We start from the raw sequence: 22,276 nt of genomic DNA on the forward strand, positions 1-22,276 counted from the left end.
AATCAGGTTAAGCACGACAGGAAGTTTTGCCTGTAGCAGTTACATCTACATATGGAAAATATGGAGATGCTCTAGTGCACCTTGAGTCCCACTACACTCACATATGCTTCACTTAGGTTGAGCATTGCTTTTCCAAATCTCTTTTTATCTAGCTCCGAAACAACCTCACAGCATCCCCATGGGCACAGGAGCACACCCAGAGACCAAAACTCACGCTCCTCCACCAGAGCTGTGCCACAGCGTGTCCCTTGCACCTCTCAGCACAGTGGCACGAGATGGCTTGGGCACACCATCAGCCGCATCAGGAAGCGGCTCAGCAGGAGGGGTGGGTCTGTAGAAGTAAATACCACTGCAGAAAGTTCCAGCGAGAGCTGTCAGTGTTTCCAGCAAGCCATCTAGTGGCTTCCTCTTTAAATGGTTGCATGCCTTGAGACTGGGAAGGCAAAGCTGGGGGATGGGTGTTGCTCACCGCTGCAGTTGTGTCAGGGAACCGACATGCATGGCTCAGTCCTAATTGGGAAAAGGCCCTACAGTAACGGCCCTCTTCTGGGTCACGGGGAGATGGAAGGGTTCATTGGGTTAGCTGCGGGACAGCAGCATGGGTGTTCTCAAGAGCAAATTAATGGGTGATCCTACAGATGGACATCCAGATCTTCATTTTACTGGTGTGGGTTTGGTTAGCATAGCACAGGAAGAATATAGGGATAGTCAATATTTTAGAGCAGTTTCATGTACAGTATGGGTAGGAGACAGCAGATAGGGAGGGAATTTTAAATCACATGAGAAATCAGACCATTTCACTTGGTGAAGTTTTGGGTAGTAGGTTTAAAACAGAAAGAAGTCTTTTTTCACCAGATGGTGTAGCTGCAGCAGTCTTAGGCACAGCCTGCTATGTTGACAGGAAGCTTGAAGGCTTCATAGAGGGGTTTGGTAAACACTGGAGGAGAGACTGACCTGGGGCTGGGAAGCGTCAGTCGGGTGGTCTGGGTACATCCTGAGCTGTCCTAGGTTGGTGTTTGTATAATATGTTCAGAAAAACAGCCAGTGATGGAGATTTCACAGCATCTGTAAGGCAGTCTCTCCCTGTGCATCACTAGTCCTATCTGTAGAAGGTAGTTCATGTCCAACCTTATTCCCCTTTGTTGAAATTCAAGCCTATTACTGCAATCCCCAGGAGATGTGGAGAGCAGCTTGCCTATGCTGGTCTTCAATTCTCAGACAGATGACAGGCTGGCCACTGCAGTTTTTATTTGCAGCATGGTTTTTTGCCTTATGGCTGAGCCTGTGATGCTTCCTGACCCCAGCCTCTTCCCCTCATGGTACCGCACAGCGATTTGTTCCCACCTGCATGCGGATATTTCCACCTATTTAATGCATTTTTTTTCTGCTGTTTTTTCTGACTTCTCCATGTCTCAAGATTGTTTGACTTCTAATCCAGTTTCCTGGAGTGTTTTCATTTCTCCTAGCATGATACCTGCATGTTGAACACATTTATCACATCATCCATATCACCAGTGACATCCTGGGTAGTGTCATGGCTGGGACAAGTCTCCTTGCTCAGCACATACTCCCAGTCTGACAGCGAATCACCAGTAATGACTCTCTCCATATGGTTTTCTGATGAGCTGTGTGCCCACATTAGAGTAGTTTTGCCTGAGCATGTTTCTCTGGTGTGCTGCTGAGGAAGCCATGTGAGGCAGCACCTAATGAATATCAAGATATATGGCACTGACTGCTTCTCCAGCTATTCACAGGCCAGTTACTCTGTCGCAGAAGGAAATTAAATTGTTCTTGACAAATCTGTGTGGACAGTCGCTTATCATCTTGTTATCTTCTAAGTGCGTACAAATAGGTTGTTTCATTATTTGTTCCATCAGTTTTCCAGGAGTTCGAGTTAAGTGACCTGACTTTTTCTTTTGTCTGTTTTGTAAAGCTAAACCCTATGTTTGCTTTTTTTCTGGTCTTCTAAAACCTCTCCTATCTGCTGTGAGCTAACAAAGGAACAATAGTTCTGTAGCTGCTTCAGATCAGCCCTTCTTTCTCAGTACCTTTAGGGCAGCTTATCACACCAGGCTGGGGAATGGACCAACACCCTGGTTTGGTTATTGCCCTCCTGCTGGGATGCTTCTTCCCTTTGCCCTCTGTGCTCTTGTCTGTCTCAGCTCATTTGAACCTTTTCTATTTTCCAACCAGTGCTTTTAAAAGGTTAGGTTTATCCATGAAGTGCTTTTGTGTAGTATTTTGTGTAATCTGCAATAATACAGACAATTCAGGCCAAATCATGACTCTGGTTAACATTAAGACAACAGCAGTGAAGCTACCTGACAGTAGAGATGGGTGTAATTAATCTTTTTTAGTGATTTTCAGGAGCATCTGATAATCCTCAGTGCCCAGTTCAGCACACCCTGGGTTTCAGAGAGTGGTGACCCCCGTGCCTGGGAAATGCTTGTGCAGTGGCATCACACATGCAGGCATCCCTTTGGTGTGTCATATTTACCCTGCCAGGGTCTATTTCTTGTATTAGCTCTGTTTGCCGATTTCTCAGTGCCCTTCTTTTTTTTTTTTTTTTTTCCTTTCTATTCGTTCAACAGGAATCATTAACCAATGGCAACAGGAATCCAAGGATAAAGTGATTTCCCTGTTGTTAACCCACCTGCCTTTACTGAAGCCCGGCAACATCGAGGCAAAAGTCGAATACATGAAACTCTTGCCTAAAATCCTGGCCCACTCGATTGAACACAACCAACACATCGAGGAGAGCCGGCAGCTGCTGTCCTACGCCTTGATACACCCTGCCACCTCCTTAGAGGACAGGAGTGCCCTGGCCATGTGGCTCAACCACCTGGAGGACCGCACATCGGGCGGCTTCGGCAGCCAGAACAGAGGTCGGTCAGATTCGGTGGACTACGGGCAGACGCACTACTATCACCAAAGACAAAACTCCGACGACAAACTCAATGGATGGCAAAACTCTCGAGACTCGGGCATAAGCGTCAGCGCTTCCAGCTGGCAGGACAAAAACCTGGCATGCGAGAACGGCCATCTGCCCCTCTACTCCTCCTCCTCCGTCCCCACAACCATCAACACCATCGGCACTAGCACAAGCACCAGTAAGTACCTGTGGGAAGCTCTGGGGATGGTCACCCAGGGCCATTCTTCACAGCACAGTCCCCCCATCCCACTAGAAAACACTGTTTTGCCATGGTTAGCAGAGGGGCTAGGTTCATCTGGACCATAGAAAACTCCTTTTTATTTTTCTTTCCCCTGCTTTTTATTTCCTGCCTGCCTTTTTTTTTTTCCCCTCTAGTCCTGTGGGGTTCACCTGGCAGCTGGAGAGGAGGGAAAACAGCCAACCTATGAGAGCAAAAAATGTGTATTATCAAAGGGAGGCCCTTCTATTTCATTTAGCTCCATGAAGATTTGCAGCTCATGTTTCAAGAGTTCCTAAAGCAAGCAGGGATATGATGCTTCATGTCCAAAAGTGAGCTGGTGGACTTGAGTCCAAAAGTTACCTGAGGATTTACTGGGAGGAAATGGGGTTGATGCCCTGAAATGCAGGCATCATTTTTGGAAGCAGAGCTGGAATCTGTGATTTTCAGGGCACATCTGAAAATGTTCCCTCATATCTGCAGCACATGGAGGTGTGAAGCTCGTGGTGATCAGGGGGTTTAGACACACAGTCCTCAGTGTTTCCTGGGAGATGATGGATAGCTCTGCCCCTGTGGAAGAAACCCAGGCTTTTGTGGGAGGTGGAGGGTGCAGAGCCCAGCCCAAGGCTTTGGCACTCAGAGATGCTGAAAAGCACTGTGGCTGGAGATCACTGGGTTTGTGTGAAGGTGTTAGTGCAGCTATAACTGTCTTTTAAAACAGCCATTGATGCCTCCAAGCCATCCTTAGGAGAGGAGGACAGAGCATCATCTCAGCAGCACTCAGGAGCTCCTCTGCCCACCTGCTCCCTCTGTGGAGGGCTGTCATGCCCACCTTCTTGTCGCCTTGGGTTACTGTCACTATTCCACCTGCAAGGCTGGATGTCCTCCTTCACTTTGGGGCATTCAGAAGGTCTCCCTCTAAGATGCTTGACATCTCCCTAGATTCAAGGGTTGCAGAGAGTGCTTCAGGGAGGTGAGGCTTCTTGCGGTGAGGGCACTGGCTTCTCTATCAGCATGTGGAACGCCACAATTAAATAGCTAAAAGCTTTAAAATGGTCACTTAAGGCTTCTGGGGTTTTCCCTTTCTTGTAATAAGCACTTTCTTTTAGGTGATGTTTGAAGTCGACAGTGATATGAAACACAGCTCTGGGTCTATTGCTATAGCACCCTGCTATAGCCTCTCCACTGCCCATCCTTGCAGGCAGTGCTGCCTGCTTTGCCAAACAGGGATTTAGCAGAAGGGTCTCAGCCTCTCCACTGACTCTGAACATCACACCCATCCCAGCCCCTTGTCTGTGAAGCCCCAGTTCCTGCTGCCTTGGGGATGTTCAGCTTCTCCAAGAGCTGGGTCCCTGCACTGCAGAGGAAAGCTGTTTCAGAGTGACCAAGCTGTATGGGAAAGGCTTAACAAGGAGGCAGGGTGAGAAGAACGGTGAATGTATTTGCAATTGGTCTGTTAAGCCTCACTAGCGATTATTGGGGGGGGGGGGGGGGTTCTTCCTTGTGATTTTTGCATGCCTGGCAGTTCAGAGGCTTTGCACACCATGGAGGCAGTGGAAGAGATCATGGCTTCTGTAGGGATCTGGTTCCTCACACTGAGGTCTGGAAGCAGGGAGGTCTGACTGGTGCAGCAGGTTAATCATTGGCAGTGGCTGGAGCTCTGCAAGATGTGTTACGTCTTGAATAACACTTTCCAAAAACCCCTTTGTGTCTCTTCCAGCCTTTTTGTTCTCAAACCTGCTTCTTGTCCAGTGGGGACCCCAAGCATTAGCACAAGGCGCTGAAACCCAGGCAACAGCCAAATTACTCAGCAGTGCCTGAGCTGCTGCACTGCTGAGGTTTTTCCTAAATTCCCCACACCAGAATAAGGTGTGCACAGCAGCACAGTGCTGGGATGGGAGCAGCTGTGGGTCTGGCAGCAGCCCTACCCTTTACCCTGGTCTTTTGCTGGAATACTGCACCTCTCCACATCTCTGCTGCTCATTTTGCTGCAGCATCCACTGCCGTAAGTCCCAGCATGGCAGGCCTTGCACAGTCTGGTCCTTCGTAGCATCCAGCAGTAGATGCTTTTCATGGTGTCAGGGCAGCTCATTCACGTTGTCTGTGAGATGCAAGGTTTGTAGAGTTTATTCAGGGAAACTTTTCTCTGAGCATTGCAGCAGGGTCAACATGTATTTCTATGGCTAAATAGCTTTGCAGAGCTATCTGAACACATCTTCAGTCCAGTCTAGTCCTAAATGTTAAGCTGTTTTAACTGCTGCTAATGTACTTTGGTGGCAGCGTGTTCATACAGCCTGCGGTTTGAGCTACAGATGATCCAACTGCACTTCATGTGTTAGCTCATAAGCTTCCCTTAATGCAATATTTGCTTGGACACAAGCACAGTAAGTCCACAGATGCTAAAAAATAAACATGGCTGTCAGCCTTTGTCCCAGCCCCTTGGGTCGATCAATACATCTATTAATCTTTGATTCCAAAGCAAAGCCCTCAAACCGTTATTGTTTGTTTAGGGTTTGCTGTTATTTTTGAATTCTCCCTCTTCCTTGGAGGTGTTTATCTGGGCAGTGGCTTAATCCAGGGCACAGCCTTCCCTGAACCGGTCCCCACAAAGGCGCTGCCTGTTCCTCGTGCTGAAACGGGGCAGAGTTCTTTCACAGAGAAATAATGTGGTGATCTTGCCCAAGGTACTTTCTTTTGGCATTGTGGCATAATTAGGTGCAACACTATTACAGCACGGAGTTTAAATAGGGATGGCTGAAGCTCACATGGTAATTTGCTTTGTGCTGTCCTTGGCTTTGACTTGACCTAGACACAGGTTCAGGCTTTGTTCATCTCCAGCTCTCTCTCAGCAGTGCTGGCTGGTGTTAGCCAGGCTTGAGGAGATTTTGCTGGAGTCCTCCAGCCTTTGCAGGACAAGTTCGGAGTGCTCTGAAGGATTTACCACAGTAATGGTGATCTAGGAGTGGGACCAGTGCCATAAGTGATGGGTTTGGGTCTGGAGCGATCTGAGGGTATGGACTCACCGAAGAGATGGAAATTCGTGTGCTCCCTCCGATCCATTGCGTCACCATAACTGCTTTCTCAGCTTGAGCCACAACCTTAAATGAAGCTTTAGTGTGCTGGGAGAAAAGGAGCCTCAGTGTGGGATTGGGAGTGCAGGTGGGCAGCTGGCCAGTGCTGCTCCAGGCGTGGTGGGACAGGGTGAAGCCCAGAGCCCAGCTCTGCAGCCAAGTCAGGCAGCGGTTGCAAAACGCCCAGTTGCACAATGCCTTTGCAGTGACACAGGGCCTACAGATTCTGAAAAAGGGAAAAGCAGCTACCTTTAAAACTGCAGACCAACAGCTTCGTGCGTGGGGGCTCTAGCTTCTTCCTTTCCCCTGTGTAATTGGTTCCACCCGAGTACCATCTGATGGCGTGCAATGCTGGGCTTTGGTGGTCAAGTGGAAGTGCAGCATAGCTTAACCCTGTGGTTTTTTGCCCTCTCAGAAGGTTGTATGTGCAGAGAAGGAAGGTCTGCTATTAAATACACTTGTCCAGTGATGAGAAGGTGGAGTGCAGGTACAGTGGTCTCATTTGGACCATAAGGTGTGCAAGCAAGAAAAGAGAAAGAAAAGCACAAGGTTTGGTGATAGTGATAGCAATGCCAGTTGGCAATAGTGAGCCTGTTGAACTGCAGCTAAAGAGGTAAAGATTTGGTTCTTGGCTCTGACATACATCTGGACGAGTGTCTTGGTCCTGTACTCCCAGTATATAACCTGGGGATAACAGTATTGCTTCTTTTTATCAAATATATGGTGAGATTTTCTGTCCTCTCACCTCTGGTGTAGTGCTAGGGTGCTTAAACTTGTCATTGAGAGCAGGTTCCCATGGGCAAGTCTCTGCACAGGGGCAGGAGGTCTTAGTTTTACTGGAGGAGCATCTCGTTCCAGAGATTTGAATTAAGAGCCAGAAGTTGCAGGCTCTTTCTGGCAGAGGAGTGAGGACCTCCTTACTCCAGTAGATGTCCAGAAGAGGCAGCTCAGTGCCAAGCACAGGCAGCACTTTAGCCAGGGTGAGTGCCTCCAGTTGTCACCCTGCCTGGGAGACAGGAGCTCTGCCCAGACAGTATATGGGCTGTAGTGCTGCCATAAAGCAATGTCATGTTTGGTGCCCCAGTGGGGGATGTCCCTGAAGAAGGCAGGCAGTGCTTGGTCTTATTGGAGCTTTGTGTGTCTAGGAGTCTGGCTCCTATCTGTCCTTCCAAAAAGAGGAGGAGGTCCCTGGACTGGTAATGGTGGTATCTGCGTGCATGGCCAGTAGTGCCTTGCAGTCCTGTTTGGGTGAGCACCTAATGTTTCTCTGGTGCGTGTGCCGTGGTCACTTGGAGTGGCACCGATGCCTGGAGGTGTGGTGTGCGTGGTACCAGGGGACATGAGGTGCATCACAGGTCAGTGATGCATAGATACAGTCAGAGACCTTGCTATGGAATGTCCTGCAGAGCAGAAGACCAGGCATTGGAACTGTGTTGGCACAGGAGAGATGTTGCAAAGTCTTTGGTATGTCAGTGCTGCTGCGCTGCCTGAGTTCCCCTGTGAGTGAACAGAGGAGTCCTTAGACTTGCCAGTCTGCAGCAGCCTTCTGCTTCTGCACAAATGAGAAAGATGCTGGGTGCTCAAGCCTGCTACACCCTTCCCATGGTAATTTTGCCAGAAGACTGGTAGTGTTTGTCTGTGAGGAAAGAGCAGAGTGAGCAGTGCAATGCAGGAGAAATACCTATATAATCTCCTTGTCCTGAAAAAGACAAATAATGTCTTACCCTGTCCTAGAGCTGAAGAGAGGGAATAAGTCAGCATACTTTCTTCCATGCACACCAGCCTAGGCACCTGCCAGCTCTCACAAAATGCTTGTTTCAGTCATGCTCTAGTGGCAGTAGCAAGTTGTACTGGTGATCAAACTCCCCATACCACAAGAAATGTTGAGATACTGGTGGCAGCAGGGCACCCTGCAGAAGGAGGGACTCTTGTGTGTAGTTCCCACTAAAGGCTGCTGGCTGTGGGGCAAGCCCAGAGTCAGCTTGTGGAAACCCTGCCATCCTGGGAAGTGTTCCTCTTTCTCAGAAGAAACTCAATCCCAGCTACTGCCCTACAGGCAGGTCTGCAGCCATTAAAACAGTATGTTGGCATGTGTATGCATGATGTAGCTTGCTGGATTTTGCCTGCATGTGTCCCAGTTATGGACTCCCTAGTGAGAAAGTAGATGAACAAGGTGGTGAAGCTCTTCCCCAGGTCATCAGTGAATTGCGGGGGAAGAAATGACACCAAGAAAAGACACCACTTGGCATGAATGCAGTGTGAGTTTCCTGACTCTTCCTCCCCTACACTGTTGTGCAACAGCTTACTGCCTACCACCGGAGACAGCCCTGTCATCATACCGGGTATCCAAACTGAGCTTGATAATGGCTACTTGCCTGTTTTAACCCTCAGGACCACCCTGGTTTGTGTTGGGTTGATGGGCAGCTTGCAAGTACCGTGCTCTCCTCTGTGTAGATTTGCAGTGATACCTGCAGGGGATTGTGTGGCCTCAGCCCATGTTTGACTTACACGGTGTGCAAAAGGCTAAATAAGGTTACAACTGTGAAGCAAACAAAAGCGCTGTTCTTGCTGGGGCAGGGAATTAGCTTTGTACTCAGAAATTGCCTTCAGAAACTTGCTGCTCAGTTTACCATGCTGTGTACTAAGAGTTGGCACCCTGCACTCATCTTGCCAGGTGGGGACACCTCTAGTGCTTTTTTTCTCTTTTACTTACAGACTGAGAAAAGCTTGTTGCCCTTCCTTGCACTTGAGCTTTTCAGCAGTGGTACACGGGGGCATTTGTTGTCTTACTCATGCCCTCTAGTGTTGTGCGTTGGAGAACATTTCTAGGAGTCACCCACTTTGCCAGGGTCCCATTGCTACAGTATCTTCCTAATTCTGTAGCTTGAAAACAAAATCAGAGTCATTGTACAAACATAATGCGTGAGTGCAGTGGTTTTCTCAAATCAATGGAGAATATGCACAAATACAGCAGTAAAAGGGACTGAGAGTGAGGGCAATATAGAACCATAGAATTGTTTAGGTTAGAAAAGACCTTCAGGATCATCTAGTCCAACCATAATCTTCTGTTCCAGCTCTGAGCAGCAGATGCAGATTTCGCATCCCTCTATCAATTCAAAGCACTTCGTCCCTGGGAGATACAGTGCACAGCTCTGCAGGCAGGGAGATGAACGGTCACCTGCCCTCAGCCTGGAAACCATTGGTTTGGTGGTGGAGGCCTTTTGTGGTGTCAGCATTGCTGGGGAAAATCTGCTGCCACTCTGGAGTGGTCACTGCAGAGCTGTGTTTTATAGCCAGTGGCACTTCCTGCTGTTGAGGTGCTCCATTTGCTGTGTCCCTTGCCCTCTGTTTAGAAGGGAGGTGTCCAAAATCAAAACAGAGCAAGCTGTGCCCACTCTCTCCGAGCTCATCTGCTGGCCATGATGATTTTAGTTGATGGGCCAGCTACATGTGCTCATCCCACCACCAGCCCAGCTCCCATACTGCCCAGACCTGGTCCCCAAGCTGGGCAGAGAGGATGCAGATGACTCTGGGGGGTTGAGGTTAGCAAAGCAGAGTTGACGTTACCCGAGGCATCAGACATCACAGAGACAGAGATGGGGTCCTCTGTGCCATGCCCACTCTGCTCTCATGTGGGAGTGAGTGACGATGGGGGGCATATGTGCAGCCTACAGCAGGCAGCACTTTTGGGCTGTGTGCCAATCCTGCTGTAGGCAGGGTGCTGAGTGAGTGATGGATACCTGCTGCCAAGCAGAAGAGTAGGCAGAGAAGCAAATGCATATCCCACCAGTATGCTGCAGTGGGTGGCTTTTCACATGAGCGGCGGGCTGGATCTTGTGGTCCTTTGTCAGCCATGATGCTCAGAAGCAAAGATGTCACCAAAAGGTGGATGGGTCATGCTGCTGTCCCAAAAGGAAAGAGGGGAGGGAACCTTGAGGCTTCCTTGCACCATGTGATTTGCACCATGTGATACCATGGGTGGCATGCGTGGATGTCATCAGTTGGGTTTGCCTGCTGGTAGGTGCGGACCGGCATGGGTGCTCCTAAACCAGCCCTTGCAACACCAAATGATGCTCTGGGCACTTGAAATAATCTGTATAATATGGTCTGCCACAGCTCTGGCATTGTTAGAGAAGCAGTGAAGGCAGAGGGGAATGTTGGTCTGTGCAGACAGTGAAGAGGAGGGAGAGCAGTGGGTACCAATGGGTGGCACATGTCTTTGCCGTAGGAAGGCATGCTGCACATGAATCCTCTGGGGTCACACCACTGCTTCCTCCAAACCTGGTATATGCAAGGTTTGATCTTTGCATGTACCCACACATCTCCTTACAGGGAGGAGATGCTCCTAAATTCATGCGCCCTACTCAGAGACGGATGGCTCTGCAGCTTCCTGGCTGGATTGAGACCACATAATTCGGGAACGTCTATTCCAGCAGCACCCAGGGATGCTCCCATCCCCTCAACTTTTGAAATACCAGTGCAGTCACTGACCATAAGCACTCAGGGCAGGGACAGTGTGCCCTGGGTTTGCACAGCCATTAGTGTGTTGCATGTCCATTGGCAGTGGGGGGTAGGACGCCATCCTCGACCTGCAAGTCAGAGTGGGGGGAGCTTGAAGCTTGCAGCTCCAACACGGCCTCTGTTCTCCTTACAGCACCCTGGGTATCTTTGTGAGGGGTATTAAGAAGCAGCCACAGTGGTTTTGTGCATTCTCCTATGGTCCTTGGGATTCCTGTCACCAATGAATCATACTTATGACCTGGAAACAGGGCAGAAGCCACCAGCACAGCTGATTGATGTTCTCTGGGCTGCAGAGCAAAATCAGACATCCCCAGTAATTCTCTCAGACTCCTCAACAGTCTCCTGTGTCAGTTGACTGGGATGTTTTGTTGATGGATGCACCCTCCTAGACCCAGGTATATTTTACCAGCTGCCTTGGTGCCTGTCTGATACTGGCACAGGTGACAGTAAGCTGTGGTTACTCATTGCATAGGAGCTTTTTGCTCTCCCGAAAGAAGCTTTTCCTTTTCCATTGCCCTCTGAGGCCCCATCTGCAGTTTGCATCACAGCCAGACACTATCAGTATGGAGCCAGGAGCTCCATCTAGAAGCCAGGTACCCAGGGGCTGCTTCTCAGCCCCTCCACTATTATCTTGTGTCCATAAAGTGCCTGCTGAGTAATGCCTCTAGCTGCCTGGAGCTAGGGATTGCTGTCATCAACTCATCCCTGGGCTCCTAGTTGCCGGAAGGCACTTTCCCCCATCCGGCAGCTGCAGAAGGGAAGAAAGGGTCCATGCTGGCAGAGGCATGCAGTCCCCCCTAAAACCCTTTTTGCTCCTCCACATCAGCTTCCCAACACCACCTTTCCCCAGCCTTCCCTTGCAACCTCAGGAAAACCAGATTTGTGATGTTTTCCTGAGCATCCTTGTGGGGTGAGAAACCCCTGAGAGAATTGCATTCCTATTGCTCATCCTTTGAAACTGTGCAACTCTGGGATATGGCAAGTAAAGAAATGAAGACAGATGAGCTCTCTTTCCTCCAGCCATCAAACAGCAGCTGCAGAAAAGTGGCAGGAGGGCACCAAGGAGGGAAGGGAGTGCTAGGGCTTGGATTCATCCGAAGCAGCTCCAGTCTCCTTCCCAATGGCACGTGGACTTGCTGTGTTCTCCTGACTCAGTAACATGCAGCTATTTAATTAACTTTTGACTTCTGGTTTAAAGGAGCAGTGCACAAAATAGTTATTTACTTCATTTGGGAATTCTTCTAGTTGTTACCATAATTATAGCTTCCTCCTCTTCCCTTTTTTTTTTTTTCCTTTTTATTATATATTTTTCTTAGCAGAAGGAAAGGAGGGAGGGAGGGGGAATATTTGCTGCTCTCCTTGTGGTTATCACATCCCTTCAAATTACTAAAAGAGGCTGGGATAATAGGTCTGGTGATTATATATAGGCACCATCTGCTCTGTAGTTGCTTCCTATCAAAGTGCAGTTAGGAGAGTGCAAGAAGGATATTTTCTCTCCAGCTATATTAAGACTCTGTTTCCATCTCGGCTCCAAAGCAAAGCTCTCTGCATGCAAATGGATCAAGCGTGGTGTAATCAATGGCTCGGCTTTGGCAGGCTCAAGATAATTTTTTTATTATTATTTTATTTTCCCCTCAAATTTGTTATGCAATTTTATGCGAGGCTGGTTCCTCTGCATTCGATGTTTTCTTGTAGCCATAGTCGTCCCCCCCATTTGCTGAGCAATAAAGTCTCATGTTAGCTGGTGCAGAGATCTGTGCCGTAACTCGAATGCAACACAATATCTGAGCAGTCGAAATGTTTTGGAGGATGATGAGGGCAGATTTTTAGGTTGCATATGCTGTTGGTATGTAGAGGAGGTGGAAAGCTGAGCTGAGTTAATTTGGAGCAATAATGGGAAAGAAGTAATACATGCTTTATGACAGCAGCTGCTGCTGACCTGTTGCTGCTGGGGACTGTCGGGGTGCGTTGCAGAGCTCAGTATTTGGCGCAGTACTGGGAAGTCCTGACATATCTTTGCTGGGCAGTATCTTTTGCATCTTATGTGGGGAACTGGATTCTGCATTTGCTCCTCAGTGGCTTCAGAGACCCACAAGGCGCCTCTTCTGTCCTGGAGCTGGTAAGATTTTATGGTCTTGGAAGAAGGAGATAGAGGAGAAGGAATAAGACATCATCAGTCCAGATACAGGGTGCTCAGGATGGGGCATGCAAGTCCCCAAGAGCTAGAGGCCAGAAGATGGTAAGGCTGAAATGCAGAGGAATTTGTCTTGCAAAATCCAGGCTGTGTGCCTACAGGAAAGGAGGGCTGAATGGCATTTTGGAATGAGAGAAAGTGGGTAAAAAGAGACGAGGGAGGAGAAAATCCCAAGTAAGTTGGTGAGAACAAGAAAGGCTACAGGGCTGTAGTAAAGCCCTGTTTCCTTCCGCGTGAAATTTCCCTGATGATGGTCGGGTGATGACTGTGAGATGTGCATCATTTAAGATGCATGTTGTCCTCCTGTATTTTGCCACTGCTAAAGGCACCCTGTCTCCCGTCACTCACTCCTCAGATTTTTGACTCTTTAGGGATTATTTCATCCCAGTTTCTTGGGGCATTTACAGACATTTTTACGTTCACCCCTTCCACTCGACTGGCTTAAGACCCTTCTTAAAAGACTGTACATCTTCCAGCTTGGCTTCCTGAAATGATTATAACTGATAGAGGGGATTCCCCATCTGAAGTGTAACATGTAGTAGGAACTGATGCTGTTGGTGGTCTCAGCAGGCACATGCTCCTCAGACCAGGGATCTTACTAGCAGCTGGTGGAGGCAGTGGGGAGCATGGGCTACTGCTTGAGCAGAGCAGATGCCCTTGGACATTTCTTCTGGTTGGAAAAGAAAGGAAGGAGAGTTTCTGCATCCCAGCACTGTTTATCTGCCTTGATCCGTGAGCAGGGGGGGAATTCCCGCTGGGAGCCCGTATGAAAAAAAATCAGTGAATTCTGGGGTAATGACAGGGACTGGGTTCAGCACAGCAGTGTTGTTACTGACTGACCGGGATTCCCCAGGGACAAGCACTGTTTGTTCTGTGGTTTGTGTATAAATGTATGAGAGAAACCACTTTTATTGGCTTGGAGATAGAGCGCTGCATTTACCCAGAGAGCAGTGTGGTTCAGGGCAGCACCTTCTTGCAATATGCCTCTAATCCTCCACAGCCCCTCCACCAGATTCCCACCTCCCCCAGCCTCCATGTTGTGCATCCTGTTGTCTGCAAGTTAAATCACAGTTGGGATTCACACCTGGTCTGTCTGGCTCCGGCCTGGTGAGAAGCCCAGCACAAGGACCTAGAAGCAGCTCCCTAGCTTCTGCTCCTTGGTGAGACGAGCTGGGCTTCCTTCCAGAAATGCATCCCGTTGGATTGCTGAAGCCACCAAGAGCTGTGTTTGCCTGTCTTTAGATGCAGCCCCACTCCTGCTGCACATAAGTGAGTAAATAACAATAACAGCAGTTCCTGCCAGGGCCAAACATTGGATCCACACATGCTTGTGCTGTGCAAGGGCTTGTGAAACCCTCTGTGGTGGTCAGCAGAGACATCCCCTTCCCTGGCTGTGCCTGGATGGGGCCTCACATGCACTGCTTGGAGAAAGCAGCAACAACTGAGTTATTGTTTCCCTTTCCAGTTTCTTGAACAGGAAACTGTGTTTATAAACGTCATGTCTTAAAAAAAGTTTGCTTGACAGGCTTTTCTGCAGTCTGTGCTTCTTCCTAATGTCTGCTCCAGGCAGCATTCTGCTTACGTATTTCTTTTTCCCGAATGCACATAGCTACCCAGTGGCTGCTTGCATTTAGGACCCTTCATTTCACCCCCCATGGCTTATATCAGCCCCTGATTTAGAAGCAAGGACATGGTTTATCCGGCATCATACAAACAACGTAGTTAAAGTCACAGCCACAAAACCTAGGGAAGGGGAAAAAGAAAAGGCAGAAGAAAAGGCTCCAAGGGTTTAGGGGATGTTGAGCTGAAAAATGTTCCATCAGGTTCTGCTTTGGCCATGCTGGAGCTGCCTGCAGCAGTGTGGGGAGCGGGTGAATGAGGTGCCCAGGAAGGAGGCTGGGTGCCAGCCGGGCAGCATGACCCTCCGGCAGCTGTTTCCAAGGGTCCTCAGCGCAGAAATGTTGGAAAAGCCAAGAGTGTTGGTCTGCCAGCGCGGGGGAGTCTTCCTGGAGGAGAGGATGCTTCGTGACTGGGGTAGTAAGGAGGAGGTGGAGGAGAGGACCGAGTTGAACTTGGTGCTTGCTTTGCAAGGGGGATTGCAGGAGTATTGCTCAGTATTTCCCCACCATGGGGGTGCCTCCGGGCTGTGCAAGAGACCATGTGGCTTTGGCAGATTAAAAACATCCCCACTTCCAGCAAGTTGGGGTCAGGCTGCTAATGCAGGTATCTACAGACCAGAAAATAAACTGTACATGCCTGATGATGCACCATAACCGGATTTGCAGAAGTGCTGTTTTTAGGTTTAAAAAAAACCCATATCCAAAAGAGTTCAGCATGCACCTTCCAGTGATTTTTCCTTTCTCCAGCCATGGGAAGGATGTTATTCTGAATTGAAATCTACTGTATGGACTGTGCACTGGTATAAAGGTTGTGAGGTGGTTGTAAAGGTCCTCTGGGTCTCAGGGACCTAGTGGGGGACCATGTAGCGGTGGAGGGCACGCTGGGTCCGGAAATGGTCTGAACACTTCTCTGTATCCAGCAGTGCATCTGGCTCTTGCTGGAAGTGCTCACACCAGCCCTGCATGTGTCTTGTCAAGGACTTTTGCTGCACTTTAAACCAGATTTAATGAAGGGTGCACTGGGGCAGAGGGAAGGTGAGCACTTCGCCAGCCATCACATGCCATGTGAAGGAAGGTCAGCCTGCAGAGCCCAATTCCTCAGCTCTTAATTTTAGCAACGGGTGGCTTTTCCCTTCTTAGGCTGAAAAATTGGCCTGAAACCCCAAGAAACCACAACACAAATGTCTGATGCTGTTCCACATGATCTTCAGCGAACAAAAACCTTCTTGAAATTAGCCCTTTTCTACCAAAATAGGCAACACCACTTCAAGTGACTTGTCACAGCTCAGCTGTTGGCAGCCCTGGGTTCACCTTGGACCATCCAAAAAGCATGCTGGATACACTCCCCTGCATCTCTCATTCATTCAGAGGGCAAAAATACTTCCTAAACCAGAGTTTTTCCCAACAAATTCATGGTGGCTTCTGTCCCCTTAGCACACAGCTGAGGGCAGCAGGCACGGATCAGGCTCTGGACAGTGTCGCTGTGGTGCTCAGCCATGGGGCTGCATTTCAACTGATTTAACTTTCTTTTTATTTCCCTTTTTTTTCAATGCTAAATATGTTTTTTTTTTCTTCCGGGTGGGTGTTACGACATCTACAGAGCCCCATTTCAGTGCTCTTTGGGGGTACAATTGCAAAGGCAATTGCTGAAATAACTTGGCCAAGATCACCTGAAATCCATCTGTTTCCCCATCAGGATGCATCACAACTTTAGGAAACATAACACTGCTCTGAAAAACAATCCCAGGTCCTCACTGACATCCTTTCCTGCCAGGAGACTTTTGGAAGATGTTTCTGTAGTTATTTAATGGGAAGGGAAGAAATTCTTCACCGTAAGCCATTCCCTTGCTTCCCTCTATAGCGTGATGTTAGTGTTATGTGCTGGTAGAAGAAAACTTTCAGAACTAGGAACAACTTAGACATTGCAGGAATCCAGAGTTTTTTGGCCTCATCCATCAGCTGCGTGTGGCACCGGCTGCTTAATAAATGCAAACGAGCTCGGGGTTCTTCTCTCCCCTCCTGTTATAAACCCTCTACTTGGTCATTTTCATTGCACTTCTGGTCAGCAGAGATGGCTTTGATGGCAGGTTTTCCCCCAGGCTTTAGCTGGGAATTAAACCCCACTTAATTTTTACAGCACAGAGCACAGTACACCTGGCTGGGGGGTTTCCACCAAGGCTCATTTATATTAGGAAATAACATGTGGAGGAGCCATGCATGGTTTGGATGAATTCCTGCCAATACGAAAAAGGGGGTTAGTGCTTTGGTGCTCTAGGAGGAAAAGCAATGAGGACAATGAATTTCCCCCAGGTTTTGTACAGAGTTAGGAAATTTGATTTAGAAGAAAAATGGAAAAGTTCTTGCTTCAGTTTCATATGGACTGAAAGGTCATTTTAATTCCTCTGCCCTCAGATTTCCCTAGAGCAGAAAATCTGCTTTTCATCTCATCGACCCTGCAATGAAGCTTAAGAGCTCTCATTTTGAGAAATCAGTGTCTTTCTGCAGAATTTGCTCTTGTCTATAGAAATGAGTCCATGTTAAGCAGTGCAGAAGTTTTGTTAGCCATCACAATGTGAACCCCACATCTGTACTCGGGGGCACATTAAAAGCAGCAGTGTTGGCTTGGGTTTGTTGCAAACCAGAAAGGACCTTCCCATAGCACTAGATCCAGAACTTGTCCTGGTTATCTTAATGGGCAATGAGACACGGCTCGGCTGAGTGATGGTTAATCCAGATATCTTCTGGGTTTTAGTTACCAGGAAACAGCCCCCATGAAGTTTAACTGATTTCATTAAAAGTAACTGCAATAAAACATTAAACAAGTGGTTTACATCCTAAATCCATGCTTTAAAATACATTAACTGCATTTATGGTTTAACCAGCAGTTTAGTGACTTTGTGAGTGGTGGAATTTGAATTTTGTTAGCCAACAGGCAAATCTTTTAATATATTTTTCATTAACAGAAACAAAGATAGTTTGTTCATATTCCTCTTTTCCTCTAAATACCATGTATTATCCCTACTAACCAAGGGGCCTGAAAAAAAGATACCTAAATCTTTAAGGAGATAAGTAAAACTGAACAAGACAGTATGGAAGAATAAGAGCGAAAACCAGAGACTATACATTAACAATTGTATTCAAAAATCTAATTAAATTGCAGTACTTCTAGCAAAGTGTCAGAAAATCATGATTTGGGGGTATTTAATACTTTAGCATGCCTAGGATATATTTCTGTACTTGACTGGAAGGCAAGTAAATGCCTACTCATTGTAAAGCCTTTTTCAAGAAGTTACTCCAAATCACAGGGGTTGAGTTGGTGCATCACTTTCTTCCTAGCAGTGTTAAAGTTATTTGTTAAAACAGATTGAACTTGATAGTATCAAAATTTCAGCCAGGAAATACAAACCCTTATAAAACTGGGAAGGAAAAACAAATCTAAAGCTTTCCAAAGATTATTTATTCTTGGGGGGATTCACCTTCAAAGAGGTGAAGACCTCTTTGTCATGCATGTATTTTCACCAGTGCCTTGGGTGTTTGCTTTTGTGGACGGTTACAAGGCCTGTGGTGGGAAGTACACTTGATGGGTGGCTCAGCTGGGATGCTCTCATTGCTGATGATATCTCAGCAAAGTGCGGGATCTTAGTGGGATTCAGCAAGGCTTAGACATTTCTATGAATGAGAAGTACCTCCACAGTGATGTTAGGCAGATGTGTAAATGCTCGTGCTTTGGGCATAAGCCAAGTCCTATCCCAAAGGAGAGACAGAGGAGTGTCCCCTGGGTCTGTGTGAGGACACTCCCACCCTTGGGATTTTTATGCTTTTCCCAGCAGGATACAGGTCTGGATGATTTTAGCAGGGTGAGTTTCATGGCCTCAGTGTAGTCACTTGCAAATTCCCATTACACCTGCAATAGCAGCAGTGCCTTCCCTGCAAGGGTGACACCAACCTAGGCTCCAGGGTTGGCGAGCAGCATCAGCCAGACACCCAGCACAGTCTCAAGCTTGGGTTTGCTGTCGGTCCATGACTCCACATGGGGAAAACCTCCAGAGATGTTTGATTTTTCATTTTTTCCTAGAGATGCAGCCCACACAACACCTTTCCTTAAGCAGCCCAACATAGCTCATATAACCCCACCTCCTTGCTGGTACTCCCATCCCCTTTGCTTCCCGGGAGGCAAAGTGGAGAGCTCAGGGTAGGGCTCAGGTAGCCATGGGCACTGCAAAGCCATCATCGAAGCACCGTGGCCAACCAGCACGTGTTTTATGATGTCAGTGATTTTTTTGGGGGACTCTGTTGCCGCGAGGGGGGAATAACCTCTTTGATTTTGATTTTTTTTTTTATTTTTTTTTTTATTTTTCAGTTCTCTCAGGCCAGACACACCACAGCCCTTTGAAACGCTCTGTGTCCCTTACCCCACCCATGAATGTGCCAAACCAACCTCTAGGACATGGATGGATGTCTCATGAGGACTTACGAGCTAGAGGACCCCAGTGCATCCCTTCTGATCATGCCCCCCTGTCTCCACAAAGCAGTGTAGCCTCTTCGGGAAGTGGTGGGAGTGAACATTTAGAAGATCAGCCTTCCGCTCGTAACACATTCCAGGAGGAAGGGAGTGGGATGAAAGGTGAGTGAAAAAACAGATGCCTCCCCCCGCCGTGCCAGCACCCAGAGGCAGGAGGGGAAAAGCTGTTTTCCCAGCAGCATGGGGCTCGGCGGTTTTGGGCGAGAGTGCTTGTAACCAGACGGGGCCTTTCAGTGTTTCTTCCCAGCCTAGGAATTTAGGCTTAGGGGTATAAGTTAGGTTTTCTTATAAGCAGCTGTTGGTTCTGAGCTGATGTCTTACAGTTGGGTGCCGATGAGCTGGTTTTGCCCCAAAATCCTGCAAGCTGCCAGCTTTCAAAAAAGCTGGATTTTTTCCATAGCCTCTGGCTTTTGGCTGCAAGTGGTGCTCTTTTCACTTTCCTTTCTGTTATGGTGAAAAATAGCTTAGTGTAAGTTTAACAGGCCACATGTGATTTACCATTGCAGTGTTTGGTACCCACCAAGTATTTGGGGAAGTTTTGGCTTAGGATGCTTGCTTGCAGTGTATTTATCCTGTGTATTTCAGTTGTTTTTCCCGTTACACCTGCATTTCAGACGGACTCTTGCCAATAAATATGTGTGATCCTGTTGGTAAACGAGGCAGAAACGAAACCCTGTTGCTGCAGTCGAAGAGCAAACTTCAGGCTGTAGAGGAGTAAATAGATAAAAACTGATCAAACGCAAACTCTGTATTCCTGTGAACAGACAAAACGACTGAAAATGAACCCCCAGCTATCACAGGCTGATTTAAACAATTGCCGTTTCATTGATGCAAAGCAACTCAATTATGTAAAGACCAGTGATGTATCAGAATAAGGAAATAGTCATACTTTTTAATAGTCACAAGGTCTGATTTTGTTCTAATTACAGACAAATCTAGATACGTATAAATCTCTGCAATGTGGAACTTGACTTGGCACTTATGATTCGTGTGTGTGGAATGAATGCATGAAAAGGCCCTCATGGTTCCCTTGTGAGATAGATGCTCAGGGCTCTGCCCTCTCCCTAGCCAGAATTTCCCTGTGGCGTTGCTCTGGGGTGGGGCAGTGGGCTGTAGGTGTGACAGGAGAGTTTTCTGAGCATTATGGCATCCTTGCAGAGTGAGGCTTTGCTTTTCAGCAGCTCCGCTCGCTAACAAACCTCTAATCAGGTAGCACAGCCAGGGAGTGTTTCATCTCCGGTCCTGTTTCAGGCTCTTCGCTAACCTGTGGCTCTTGCTGCCTGCATGACCTTTTGGCTGGAGCAGCAGACAGACAGGCAGGCTCAGAGGGGTCACCATGAGCATGTTGAAGACTAAGCTGTAATCAGTATGAAGTCCCCAAGGCTTTCCATGCCTGGGGCCAGATCCTGTAGTCTGTGAGGCTGGGAGACCCTTTTTGGGAGCAGGTGGTGTACAGGGGTCTGTTTAACCCTGCATTTCTTCAGATTTCTGTTGATGGAGCTGGAAAGGAGTCCATGGGGAGCTTGGCTCCCTGTGATCCACAGCTGCAGCTCTAGGACCTGTGTGGATAGAAACTTTCTAGTGCAACGCAGTCAATCTGTACGGCCAAATCTGCAAAACCCAAAGATGGAATTGCCCACGTTGTCCACGAGCAATAACCAATTAAATATACTCCACATATTAAGGCAGCCCATTGCTGCTTCATGGAGTTCCCCTGGAGGAGATGCTGCCCTTCCTCAGGCCATCCCTTCTCAGGCATCATCCTCCACTGGAGTAAGGGTTGCAAACATCTAAACCTGTTTCCCCTGTTACTTAACCAATGCTTTTGTCCCACTGTCTTGGAACATGCAAAACAGATGTCTGCAGCCTCTCGTGTCTATGACTGTTGTGTCTTCCTCCCTCCACTGCATTTTCTTCAGACTGAACGAATCCAGTTTCTTCCCAGATGGAGTTCTATAAACTTTGGATTGTTCTTGCTTCTCTCTGATGTTTTTTTCTTTCCCAGGAAGTCCGTATTTTGTTGGAGCTGTGCTGCCCAAAACTGGACTTGAGAGCAGAGCAGAGACTTGCTTGCCGTACGGACAGCGTTCCTGTGGCTATATAGCTCATTGTCCTCAAATAGCATACCGCCACGGGCTGCATATGACCCATTGTATCCCCACAGCTTTCCTGCAAAAAAAAAGTACTGCCCGTTCCCTGCCCTCAGTTCGTGCCGTTCCTTGTTCCTACAGAAACGCACAACTGTGCATTTTTATTGGGTTGCATCTTATTTCATCCAGACCAGTTGCTCGGTTTGCCAAGTCCTTTCTCTGAATTGCAGCCACGTCTCCCTGTGTGCCTGCAGGCTCTTGTGGTTTGGTGTCACCCGTGTCTCTGGTCAGCTCCGTTCTTTAACACATCCAGGAGGACAGTGGGGAAACCAGACCCACAAGAGACCCCCATCCGATGTGGCTTAGCAGTTCATGTCCCATGATGTTACCTGTTTCTCTCTTTTCCATCTGTCTTCATGCCCTAATGTCACTTATTTTCTCTCATTTCCATTCATCGTCATGCTGAAGGAAAATTGCCATTTGATTTTTTCTTGGCCCCTGGTTTTTCCAGGGGAGACATGGGCACTTTGTTCCCTGTGGAGCCTGTCTCTCTGTCCGCTGCATAGCTCAGGGAGCACTAGGAGGAAGGTTTGGGTAAAGCTGAAGGTTTCTTCTGTGAGTATGTCTATGGCTTAACACAGTGTGCCCTAAGGGCAGTTCTGAAGATGTCCTGTGTATATATTGGCCTGTGTATGTGTATGTGGTGGTGTGAATTGTTTTCCTCCTAAATTTCTGTGCCAGCACCCAGATACACATGTGCCAACCAAACTCCAGTGTTTAATACTCCTAGAGAACAACGTATGTGAGCAGCATGGAAGTCCTCGCTTTGCTGCTCACATCAGACGCAGCATTTCTGACAGCCATGCCATGACTTTGCAATTAGCTCCCACTAATCAATGATTAAAGAGTAGCTCCACAGGCGAGCGGCTTGCTGTTCCATGGGGAACGTTAGGAAGTTTGACTTTCCGAGGACCATGAAATTGCCTTAGAAAACCTTGTACCTCCTGATTGCCTTTTCCCAGTGGGAAGGGGAAAAGCCCCACCACCATCCCTCTGTGTGCTGTGGTGGCTCCTTCTCCTCGGCCTGCTACTGGGATTGCCGTTCCCACT

At 48.0% G+C, this 22,276-nt stretch overlaps 1 protein-coding gene across 4 annotated transcripts in view; it reads left to right on the forward strand.

The window, feature by feature from the left end:
* SAMD4A (sterile alpha motif domain containing 4A) overlaps positions 1-22,276 on the forward strand; it is a 97,242-nt gene that overhangs the window by 58,194 nt on the left and 16,772 nt on the right. For 2 of the 4 annotated variants that reach the window (XM_057426324.1, XM_057426323.1), the window contains exons 2-3: positions 2,592-3,110; positions 18,915-19,178. In XM_057426324.1, the coding sequence (XP_057282307.1) occupies positions 2,592-3,110; positions 18,915-19,178 (783 nt within the window). The remainder of the gene's footprint in view (positions 1-2,591; positions 3,111-18,914; positions 19,179-22,276) is intronic. The other 2 variants (XM_057426325.1, XM_057426326.1) reach the window with 1 other exon arrangement.

Source organism: Pezoporus wallicus, unplaced genomic scaffold (assembly GCF_028554395.1).
Source record: "Pezoporus wallicus isolate ANWC-B61680 ecotype Strahan unplaced genomic scaffold, APGP_CSIRO_Pwel_v1 contig_8403, whole genome shotgun sequence".
NCBI lineage: Eukaryota > Metazoa > Chordata > Aves > Psittaciformes > Psittacidae > Pezoporus > Pezoporus wallicus.